Raw genomic sequence first — 12,369 nt, forward strand, 5'->3', positions numbered from 1 at the left:
TAGTCAGGTATGACGAAATACTTTTATCTCAAATAGAAACCTCACCTAATCAAAGCAGGTGAAAAACACTATTTTTTGAGCTTTGAAGCATAACTAATATCAAGTTTCAACCAATAATCTAAGTTTCAAATTTTTAATGTTATTGTTTATTACCATAAAATCCCCACAATTTAAATTTATTTTTATAATTTGAATAATAATTTGGTCTCAGAACAACTTTATCGTATCCATTTCTTACTTAATTAATTTAATTTTGAAAGTTTTAAATTAATGAATGGATTTTTTTTTAAACTATTGATCATTATTAAAAACTACTAAACTACAAATTATTAAACTTTTTGCCGATACTGAGGGGTTAGCTCAAACTTTTGATCGTTAACATAAATAGCTATTTTATCATTTTTATCTATTAAAGACACTATGCAAATTTTAGCACAAAATTTAAAGAAATGTGTTTTGATATTTATGAAAAAAGATTCAAATGCAACTAAAATTTTTAAATTCGGTCCACCCAACTCTGAACTGATCAGGTTTAAATATAAAGTGCGATTTTTCGGAAATTTTCCAACTTTAAACCAAGTTTAAGTCATATTAAGTTAACATATATATTTTGTCAATAACATACGAAGAAGGTTTTGCACATCGACTTTAGAATGAGATCAAAAGAAATGCAATATGTAATAAGATTACTGAGATATGGCCAAACAAATTAGCTTTTGTTTGAGGGGGTGATCCCAAACTTATGGCCGGCAGCGTATATGGTCAGCAAATTCGAAATCAACGCTGTAAGTACCTCAACAAAAGTTATTTGGTGAAATTTGGTCCAGCGAATTGCAAGTTACAACTGTTTTAGTTCGGTGGACTCATTTTTTCCAATTTTAGCTATTAAGTGATTAATAAATTCTGTTATTGAACAAACCCCCCACGGAGTGGAAAAATATGAGAATTCGAAAGTACACCTACTAGGAAAAGTTCTTAGTTTTTATATAAAATCCTGCGTTTGCGAGTATTTTGTAACGGTTTTTTGCCACTTGGGGGGGGGGGGGGGGTTATCACCCCGATCACCCCCCCCCCCCCCCTCATAGGACCGCGCCTGATCTGAATATGATTAATTATCATGCGTACTAAACTGAAATAATTATATTTTTTCCGAACATGCACCCATTCTGAACATACACATGAGAATTCGAGCCTTGTAACAGCAATCATAATTTTAAACAAAATTTTTAGGGTTTCTATACAACGGGCCGGACGGCTTGAATTTTTTTTTTTTCTTGAAAAACAATTTGTTCTGAATCAACTTCATTTGAATGTGGATGGCGGAGACTCTCCTCGCGTTTTCCCGATTCCGACGTTATATAAAAGAAAACTAGGAAACTGTGTTGCTTTTCAAAAACACAGTGCTCTCTCCCAACACAACACGTTTGAAAACTGTGCTGTGTTCGTACAGCACATCACCCAAATTGTGTCGCGTTACAATGTGTTCAGTGAAAACCATCATAATGTATGAAGCAATTGTAGATCTCGGCTTGATCCAACTTTGATGCAATTTCTCGAAGACGGTGAACTATTTTATTCAATCTATAACGTATCAGATTAAAATTATCCACTGTATTATGATTAGATGAACAACTTTGTCCGAGACATCAAAGCCCTAATTTGAATGTCAAAAATGTTATCTCGGACCCCTCGGCAATAAGCCACTTTTGAGTGTTAAAATGACATTCGAGTGCATCCAATTGACTGACTAACAAAAAAATCGAAAAACAGCTACTTTTGAAAACTCGTAAAAAATTCTGTGTTTCGTATATCGACAATCTAAAAATGCTAAAATTTGCCAAATAACGTCTTTCTTTTCAAAACCTATTTTGTGTGACTTAAACAATTTTAACGGTTCATTGATTGAAAAGTATCGTTTTTATACCACCTTTTATATTTTTTGAGGTCATGATTTGAAAAAAATTAAAAAATTTAACTTTATTAGAAACGTATAGCTTCTAACTTCAGCTTTTTTGGACACATAGTGATTTTGTTTTGCGCATTCCGTAGCTGATCTACAGTCTGTATAGCGAAGCATGTTTTTCGGATTTTTAAGCCTTTGAATAACGGAAAATTGAAGTGTTGTAGCTGTATTGTGACTGAGAAACAGATTAGAGTTACGTCACGAGGTTTCTTAAACTATAAATTTGGTAGAAATCGGTTAGGAAAAAAGAGAGATATATTGGAATTAGTCAGAAGTAGCAAATTGACATTCCAGGGATTACAACGGGTATTTCAGAAACAGATGCAGGTTTAACTGAACATTGCTGCGGATAACTTCTTGGGCGCTTTTAATTAAGTACATCTATAATAGCTATAGATTGATGCTCTGCACTCTTTGAAGTTCTCTATCAAAATGAAAATACCTAAATAGAACAAACTTTTAATTTATAACACGGCTCTTCGATTGACGCAAATTGCGATTTTTGCAAGTCTTGAGCTAAATAAAAGAACATAAAATCAGGAAATTCCGGCAATGAAGATTTTTTATAGCTATTATTTAAAAAAACACAAATTTATTCTATTATTAACATTTAGTTTAAAGTATTACTTATATGATACTTTTCTGAACTCTTTAAGAACTCTAATGACACATTCCACCGTGACATGAAATTGCTTTTCCGGACTTTTCTGAACAGTTATCATTCTAGAAGTCAACTTATTAACTTGAAAATAAAAAAAAATGTAGCAAACAGTCGCAAATTGAATTTCATTCAAAATTAATATAATTTGGTAATTATAAAATTTAGGTTATTTTTGTTGTGATCGATTACTTTTGGGACGAGAATTCACGCTAGAATTGACCATTTCTGACTTTAGTACATACAAATTTAAAATCCTGTTCTCTCTACTTAAAAAATTTCATAACAAATTCACCCATATATTTATATAAATTAATTTTTTTGTAAAAGTTGTCAAAATAACCACATTTTCCAAAAATAAAATTGATTTTCAAAATCATATAGAACTTGTGTAATCCTGGGTTATTTTTGAACATTTTCATCACTTTAAAATTCATAGAAGCTGTGTTTAAAAAAATCGGAAAAAAAAGATCAAAAATATTTATGAAAAATAAGTATTTCGTGTTCCTCCCAAATAAAATTTCTCAATATCCTATACAAACTTCAGGCTCGTTAAGCGATTCCTTCACGTGGTCCGATCTGGCCCAAATTATAAGTGGGACCTTGTACTAATAGCCCTGCTAAAAGTCCCAGGATCCGTTCAAGGCTGCAGCATATAACTTTCCACATGTTCCAAATTTTTTATACAAAGGAAACTGAGCCATTTGGTTTTTTGAGTATACGTACACGGGTGAAATATATACGGTTCGTAAGATCTGGACGAGGCAAGCAAAAGTTTGTATTGTAGAAGTTTAATTATAAAAAAAACTATTGACAAAAATGCTCAAATCTTGTTGTTTTTAAAATCAGCTTTGTACAGATTTTTTGGCGATTTTTTTTGTTTTGTTCCATAACTTTAAAATTTTCATACGAAGCTTGCAGCCAGTATGTTAATTGTTACAAAACATCAAATTATGGCGTTATTTTTTGGAAGATTTCATGTTTCTTCAGATTATTGTAAATTGTCAAAAATGTGTCATTTCTGATAAATTGAAAACTTTTTTTCAGGAATTTACTAAATTCCTGATGATACATTAGTCCACTCATGTTCATTAATGCATTTTTCAGAGGTCGCCGCGATTCCCGTTCCCATCTGTCGCCGGACCGAAGCCACGAACGCGAGGGAAGCCCACGGAGAAGCCGCCGTTTGCGAAGACAATCATCATCGGCTGCTCGACAACCACGTTCGCCCGATTCGAGCAGCTGTTGTTCGTCGAGGTACGTCAAAGCTTCAAACCGAAAGCTTTCCACGAAAGTTCATTTCACCACCCACTTTTGCTTCCATCATCTTACTCTCTTGTTTTTGTTATCCTTCTCTTTCTCTCACACCTGGACCCTCCCATCACTGTAGGGATGCCAGCCCGTGCGCACGCCCACCTCCCCTGCCGACCGAAAGCGTCGCTCGGCCCTCGATTCGGCGCCAATCGACGACCGAGGAAATCCTGATAGCACGAGGCTTTCGTCGACAAAGCACAACTGAGGAGATGATCCGGTGCCGGAACTTCCGCCGCCAAAGCTCGCAAAGTGATGACACCTGCCGGTAAGTGGAGAAAATATTGATAGTTTGGCGATTTGACGATCAACAGGTGTACGTTTTTTTTTTTTCTTTTCTGTTATTCAAACGAATTCTTTTATTTGATACAGATTCTTAAAAAAATACATAGGTTTTTTTGTTTTTAATTTGACACGGTTCATACCTTTAGTCTTTTAAGTGCTAAAGTTGTTTTGTTTGATTAAAAGTATCTAGTAAAAGTATGCTTGTATCTAGTTCACTTTCATAATTCAAGTACTGGCTACATTTGACCTGAGTTATGTATCTCAATACTAGGGAATGGATTATGGAGGCAAGGAGAATCAAGGAAATTTCTCAGCTTGATACATCGAACAAAATTTACTGGAACTTCATCAATGGAAAATCGATAAAACCTTCGCCCATAGATCGTTTCCCGGATATGAAATGGAAAGAAATATGGATAAATTCCAACTCCAAATTGATATCCAGCACCGATCGATCGAGTATGTTTATGCTCTTCAACGATCTTATTCCAAATAAAGAAAAATTAAGAGCTTACAACATCGGGAACCTACAAGATAGCAATTGCTCAGAATGCTCACAGGAAGACAGCAACGAACACAGAATAAAAAAATGCACCACTTCGAAAGAATTATGGAATTGGCAAGAAAATGTTCTAAGAACAAATTTAAAGTTGACCATTGATAAACCTGAAGATTTGTTAAGTGTGAGGTTAAATAGTAACGATAAATCCTTGAAAACAGGCGTATGGTTGGTTATTCGTACAATTAGTTTTATAATCAGAAGATACCCTAACAGTAGCATGTTTGAGTTGAGGAAAGAGATTATAGAATGGAGATGGAAGAATAAGGAGCAAGTTTTAAAAGAATTAGGAAATTGGTTATTTTTAATCTTTTAAACGTATTTGTAATGTGTAGTGTGAACTGGTAATCTCTTAGTTGTTTTAAAAATGTTTTAAACCTTAAAAAAAAAAAACAAAAAAAAAAAAAAAAAACAAAATATGCATACATCAACAAGAATAATAAATATAAATAATAAAAGTTTATCGACCATTCTATTAATTATAAACAGTGCTTGGTTCAAACTTTTATTACACTGTTGAAACCATTTTAATGCTTTGAATTAAATAAAATAAAAAATATCCATAAGCATTAAATAGCATTGTTATAGTGAACAATCATCAAAATTCCATAAAATTTCAAAACTCTTCAGGAATTGTGTGGAGGAATTAAAAAAAACATTTTTAAATATCTTTTAAAAATATCGTCATACCTATTTACACATTTTACAAAATATCTTGTTGTTAAAATAAGTCAACGATATTAACATTAGAAGTTTTTTTTAATGATACCATTGACTAGTTTGGGGAGAAAAATGGAATATAGATAAATCTTCTAAACTTTTGACTGAAAGTTGCAGCTATTCTACATGTTCCATTTTTTTCATTCAAAGGTAACGCGAAAGTTTTGCTTTGTAATAATAAAAACACCAAGGCTAATTTTAACCAAAATAGTAAAGCCTACAATTATAATCATTTAAACCTTAAAAATCTGCTCCATTTTTTACTAAACTTATTTCAACAACTCTCGCGTGAGCTTCCATTACGTCGTATGAAACATCTAAAGAATTCACAGAAAACTGCTGCAAACACCTTTAAAATTTATATTTCACGTAGAGAATATGTTGTCCAGGCTACAAATATTCTAAATGGAAAGAAGTTGCGACTAGTTTATGTCAGTTTTGTATTTTTTTCGTAATAACACTGTTTGTTTACATTTTGTTTTATACGACGTATCAAAATGTGGCATATATCACTACAAATTCAAAACTTGCCATCCTCAATTTTAAATCAAGGAAAAAATTCAAATATTTCACATTTCACCTTGCATTTGGATTTTTTCATTCCTCACCAAAGAGATTTATTTATTAATATATTTTGTATTAAAATAAGCACAGAGGAAAATTAAATTATTTCAAAGAAGGAAAGCTATTTTTTTCCTAGATCACAACTTTTCCGGAATTCAAATAAAAATAAAGTATGCCAGTACTTTACAAACTAAAATTCACAATTGTTTTGAAGAACAATGATATCATCATCAAAAACAGTACATGAACTGTACACAAGGATTGTGGAGCACGATAGTTCGTTTTTTCATTGAATCAGTAAAGTTATTTTGTATTTAGAATTTGAATTCCGTGTGATCTTGAAATCTTAATCCATGTCTTTAAACTATAATTTATAGAAATTTAGAATTATTATTTTTAAAACACAATTTCTATTTTAAAAAAGTCTAATGGTACTTTAAAAATGTCCTGAGTTAGAGACTTAACAGCCTTATTTTCTTCAGCGTTCTCATTCGAATCCTCGAAACCAATATTCTCTTAGTCAGATCGTTCAACGTGAAATTTGATGTGGCCATTTTTGAGACCGGAAATGGTTTCTATAAGACTTTTAAACCCCTCCAAATCAAAAAATGGGGGGATCCCTTACAAAGTTATCAAAAAATTGACACAATTTGAACAATTTTCGTTAATTACTGAACCGATCAACGTTAAATTTGATGTCTAGCCATTTCCGAGACCGGGAATGGTCTCTATAGTACTTTCAAACCCCTTCGAATCCTAAAAAGAGGGGCTCCCATACAGAATAACCAGAAGTTTTACACAATTCGAATAATTTATTGAACGCTTCATGAAAATAAATTCAGAAATTATTTTATAATAGTGGGTTCCACCAGTTTTTTTTGACGTAGAATTACGTCTTACGGCAACACTATAGGGGGGCAAATTGAAAATCGCGAACGGATCTCGCGTCACGAAAAACGCCTCTTTCAAAGACATCTTTTCCATACATCATTTTGGGTCGGCTATGTGTTGGTACACCAATACCAATAAAGCGCAAATATGTATTTGTGCTTGAAAAGTTATAAATATGACCACCGCACTGCAACCAAGCTTCAGTCGTTTTTCAAATTTCCGAGCATAATCAATCTTCAGCAGCCGCTCCCCCGGTGAAGGCTTAGCAACCGAAGCTCTCATTCCCAACAAGGCCTCAGCGAAGCCAGTAGCCAGAGAAAAGAAAGCTGATAGGAAGCATCAGTCAGTTGGGTGCCGCTGCATAAGAGAAGGCACTCTAAAAAGCTAGGAGTACATAGAAAGCTGCTGCTCCACCCAACAAAAAAACAGTCCTTGTCAGGACTATACATTATCGGCAAGAGTTTAAAAATTGATTTCAAAAACCCTGTTGGCAGTCAGCCGTTGATTTCTAATTGAATTTTCACTGAGCTATTTGAAATTTAGATTTGAAATCAAATCCAACACTATTTTTACCCTTCCCTCGCGCCGTTCAGTTCAATATGCCATACATATTTTTTTTTCTTGTTCCATTGCAATTTACTGGAAAACAGATACTCTAGAAACCAACTCTGTTCTAGGAAAATCATTATTAAACAGCGGTATCAAATTAAAATTTGTGTTTAAAAAATCGGTTCAAGAGAAATGAGATACAGCCATGAAAAGCCAAAAATTGATGCTTATTTTTGTTTTTTTTACAACCTAAAGTGCCGGGAAAGCGCTCAATTTTCATTGAACCCCAAGATATTTATGTATGTGCGGATAGAATAATTTTGAACAATATCAAATTGTGTTGAATCGGCTCTAGAATAGATATGTATAAGAATAAATTCTATTTATAAAGATCATCATAAAAATCGGTCAACATTTGTGGCCATAGGAATGATAATAAACTACAGACCGAATATAAATTACATAAATTCAAACAGATTATTTTTGCCAACGGCATGGGAACGGTAAGGAAACTAGGATTATAAAAATCATAGTTTCGGATTTTGTTTAATTTGGTCATCAATTTTCTTTAATGGAAATTGTAATTCTGATTTAAGCGAGGAAAATATATCAATCTTCAAATTGCATTTTAAAAAAACTGATGACAACACCGTCAACATACTCGATGATCCGTGAAAAACATCGAAGGATAAGGGAAAATGAGAGAAGCAAAAAAAAAAAAAACTCCGCTACAGCAATCCAAAACCCATGCAAACGAGCAGAAACCCTATCGTGTTGGACAAGTAGAAAGGTTATAAAAAGCCAGCCACTGCGGCGCTCTAGCTTCATTTGTTTACTGGGCATTCTCCCGTGTGGTCACAGTAAGCGGCGGTTTTTTTAGATGAGCGACCAAGCAGAAGAACTGCAAGCAAAAACTTAAGAATAACGGAACGTGCGCTGGGGGTCGGGGGCTGATGGCAGACCAAGAGGCACTGGCTTTGATTCCACTTGAAATGACGTTTTAAAATTTTCCGCTGTATATTTTGTGCAAAAGCTGATAAGAGCGGTCTGTTCTTTCGAACTATTTTGATTTTTTGATTGCTGTACTGTGATAATGAGCACCACACGAGCAAATACTGTCGCTTACTCCGACCACACGGGAGGATGTCATTCGAACACATGAAACTCGCGCGCGCATCCGCGGGCTTTTTAAAACCTTTCAACTTGAGGAGCACAATGTATATTCTGGTTGTTTCGTGGGGTTTTTTTCAGATTCTTACATTTTTCCCTGTTACAATGTAAAGTTCAAACTAGCGAGGGTGTTCGATGAAGTAGGCCAGTGTTCAACTAGAATGTTGCAACATGCATGACAAAATGCAGGTACACAAATGATGGAGCCAATATGGAACTTAATTGACACAAATTAGAATACACACGTAATTCTACGCTTCCAGTCGTGTAAATTACAACCTCTTCAACTTTTTTTTTGAAATTTTAAATTTGAATTCCAAATCTGAATTCTGATTTTGAGCATGAATTCTTCATTTGGAATCGATTTCTGAATCTGAATTCCCAACAAACATTCAAAATAATTTATTACCCAAAAGGGGCATTTCAAAACAGAATCCTTAACTAGAAATCTCTTATTGGAATTTAGAGTCTTTGATCTTCTATATGAATTCTTTGTTCAATCATTTATTTTTAATTCAACAAGTGAATCTGAATTAAAATTCCGACTAATGAAAATCTGAATTTTTAATTCTGGATCACCATGTTTGAACTTTTTTAAGATTCAACTGTGCAAGAATTAAAGGTAAAAATTTCAAAAAATTTCGGAAGATGAATCTAAATTTTGTTCCATATGCAAAATCAAGATTCGAATCAGGATTTTGTCCTTATGATGAACCGAATTAAATATCAAAAATTTTAAACTGGATGCAAATTCCTCAATCCTCAATAACAGCACGAGCATTGGAAATGACTTAAACCTGAGCTTACCAGATATACTTTCTCACTTATCCATTAACGGAAAATCCGGCTATTTGAAATTAAAAACTTTGCCAAATCCGGGCATTCAATTCCAAAGTATTTATCAAAAAATTTGGGCCATATCCAGGAAAATTTGGGATTTTTAAAATTAAAATCAAGATAAAAACAAAAAATTGGAAAATTGCTTTTTTTCATCGAAACACATCAGTTAGTTTCTTTGGATATACTATACTCGAAAAATTTTATTAGACGCAAAATACTTAATTTTGTCAATCAATTTAAAATTTTCTTTAATTCTGCAAATAAAGTAAAAATATTTGGGAAACATCTGAGCAATCTGGCAACCTCAGTGGGTCAAATCAAATTGAAGGTTCGATATTTGGAACTAAGAACTGTACCCAGGGCCGGATTAAGCCATCGGGGGGCCCGGGGCAATCTTTCTCGGGGAGCCCCTATGAGTAGTTTTTTTTCAAATTCTATCCAAGAGAATACAAAACCTTTAAAACGTGTGAAACAACTGAAGATGAGTTCAATAAACTGTCTTCAAATAGTCATGTTGTTTGCGTAATGATGGTTGGTGGTATCTTCAAATGCATGAATAAATTCTAAAATTCTACAATGAGCTACAAAATACACACTTGAATCCTCATTTTTTTAATACCCTTATTATAAACTCAAATTCACTGATTTAGAAAAAAATTACCAGATAGATATTTTAATGATCTCCATTCAATCATTAATCGTCCGGTTTTTGCCTCATCGAGAAATTTTCACCTTATAGCGATTGGAAAGAATCATGAAGATTTGAAACAAATAATACGAAACTCAAAAAAATAAACAAAATAATTAAATTCAAATGCCAAAGTGATACAGATATAAGAGTTTGAGAATTCAAAACTAAAAATCAGGTGAAATAAAGAACCACAATTCAGAGTCTCATCTTTTTTTTTTTTAATAATATGGAGGGAAAAGTAATTTATATTCCAACAGAAATTTCTATAATAATGACTGAAAAGTGAAAAGTTATAATAATACCCGGTATTAACACGGTTAAATTCTGAAATGTTTATTATAAAGCTTTTATTTTCTTTCTAAGCACTGTGAGCCAGTTTTGGTAAAATAAGCTGCTATTTTAGTGCAATAACCATGACTTGGAATGTTAACGTAATAAAAACATTATTATTGTGCAAGAGGTTTGTATGTGATGAAAATTAGGAGATGTTTTTCTTTATTTTATCTTATATGTTTCGCTTAAAATATGAAAATTTGAGGTGTTTTATCTCAAATTCTTAATTTTTTCTCGATTTTTTTCGAATTCGGAAAAAAAAACTATGAAATTCAATTCAAAGATTTTGATATTCTCAGTTCGCAAAATGTGAGAGAACTCCTTCCCTTCTTCCTCTAAGGGGCCCTCTTAGCCTATGTAAGGGAAAAACTATTCTAGATATTATTTCGCAGGGGCCCCTTTAGTTGTATATTTCAAGTTTCTATTCCGATTTTCTAGTTTTGATGTTTTTTCATAGATTTCTAGCAGTATGATTTAAGTAATGTTTGAACGTTTATTCCCTCGGGGGGCCCCCCTGAGTCGGGGGGCCCGGGGCAATTGCCCCTTTTGCCCCCTCCCCCTTAATCCGGCCTTGACTGTACCTAAAATTCATGCATCAACTTCTTCAGTGAACAACTTTTGATAGCGTTTTTCGAGTACAGTCTTTAAATATCAATCAACAAGTGAGGAATTTTTTGGAAACTTAACCTTCCAAAGTCGTTCGGGTCAATATGACCCGAAGCGCACATTCAAATCATCATAACTCTTCAAGAAAAAATCGCAAAAATTTGATTTTAAAAACCTCCCTGGGGAATCACGAAATACACAATCTGTAGTACCAGGCAACTTCCTGTGACCACCGGAAGTGCTCCCTCAAAAAAATCCGTAATTAGGCTGTTCGGGTCTATATGACCCCGAGAGTTTGCGTAAGTTCCCCTGGCCGCAAATATTGACCGATTTCGATGAATTTTAATTCATTGTATAGATAATTTATTCTAGTTTCTCAATATTGAAAAATAAAGTCGAAATATTTTACGAAATCACCAGTAGCTGATTCCGAATGAAAAAAGTCCCGAAAAAGAGCTCTTTTTAGAATGCCTATAACTTGAGACAGGTTCCGAATATTGCGCTGATTTTATAATATTTGGAATTGTCAAGAATAAATCTATCCATGGATGTATAAATTTTTGATGGTCCAAAGGAAGCTTTGGCCGCTATCCCGGAACTTCCGGTAGAAAAAATTCTTACTTCAAAAAAGTCACCCAATTTTGGCTTTGCATTGCTGTATCTCAGTTACCAATGGATCGATTCTCTAAATTCAAATTTTAGTTTTTTTTCGTTAACTTTATTATTATTTTCGTAGAACATAGTTGGTTCCTCAAAAATCTCAGTTGTTCAGTATATGGTAATGAAACTCACATCTTTTTTGTCATTTTTCAAACTCCCCCTCGTGTCGGTGGGTTTACGCGATTTTGTTAGCGTGATTTCTCTAAAATTTGAACTCAAATTGGTCACTTTTTACATACCTAGAGATTCATTAGAATCTCCTCTTTCGATTGACACACATTATGTGTGGTGTTTTGAAAATTTGTAGCAACGTTTTTCGAATTTACTGAAAGCTGCCAGATTTCAACCAGTTTGGTCCACGTTTTCAACAGGTTGGTGTACAAATCTCGCACCCCTCACGTAGCTGCGGGAGAAACAAATCCTTTAGCTCTCTTTTTGTCGCTCACCAAATCTACCACCCAACCCAGCAGCAGGAGGAACTGCCGTCTCGCCGCGTGGTTTGTTGTTTGATTGTGTTGATGCTGATGCCTCTTTGCGTAGTAAATGTTTAGATTTTAAAATAGAGAAAG

At 33.7% G+C, this 12,369-nt stretch overlaps 2 protein-coding genes across 2 annotated transcripts in view; one reads left to right on the plus strand and one right to left on the minus strand.

The window, feature by feature from the left end:
- Window positions 1–12,369, minus strand: part of LOC129755598 (uncharacterized) — a 379,672-nt gene that overhangs the window by 127,790 nt on the left and 239,513 nt on the right. The gene's annotated exons all lie outside the window — the stretch shown is intronic.
- Window positions 3,676–5,117, plus strand: LOC129755599 (uncharacterized). Its single transcript, XM_055752172.1, has 3 exons — window positions 3,676–3,878; window positions 4,012–4,200; window positions 4,489–5,117. The coding sequence occupies exons 1-3, from the start codon at window positions 3,706–3,708 to the stop codon at window positions 5,090–5,092; spliced, it is 966 nt and encodes a 321-aa protein (XP_055608147.1). The 5' UTR covers window positions 3,676–3,705; the 3' UTR covers window positions 5,093–5,117.

The sequence above is a fragment of the Uranotaenia lowii genome, chromosome 3, assembly GCF_029784155.1.
Source record: "Uranotaenia lowii strain MFRU-FL chromosome 3, ASM2978415v1, whole genome shotgun sequence".
Classification (NCBI taxonomy): domain Eukaryota; kingdom Metazoa; phylum Arthropoda; class Insecta; order Diptera; family Culicidae; genus Uranotaenia; species Uranotaenia lowii.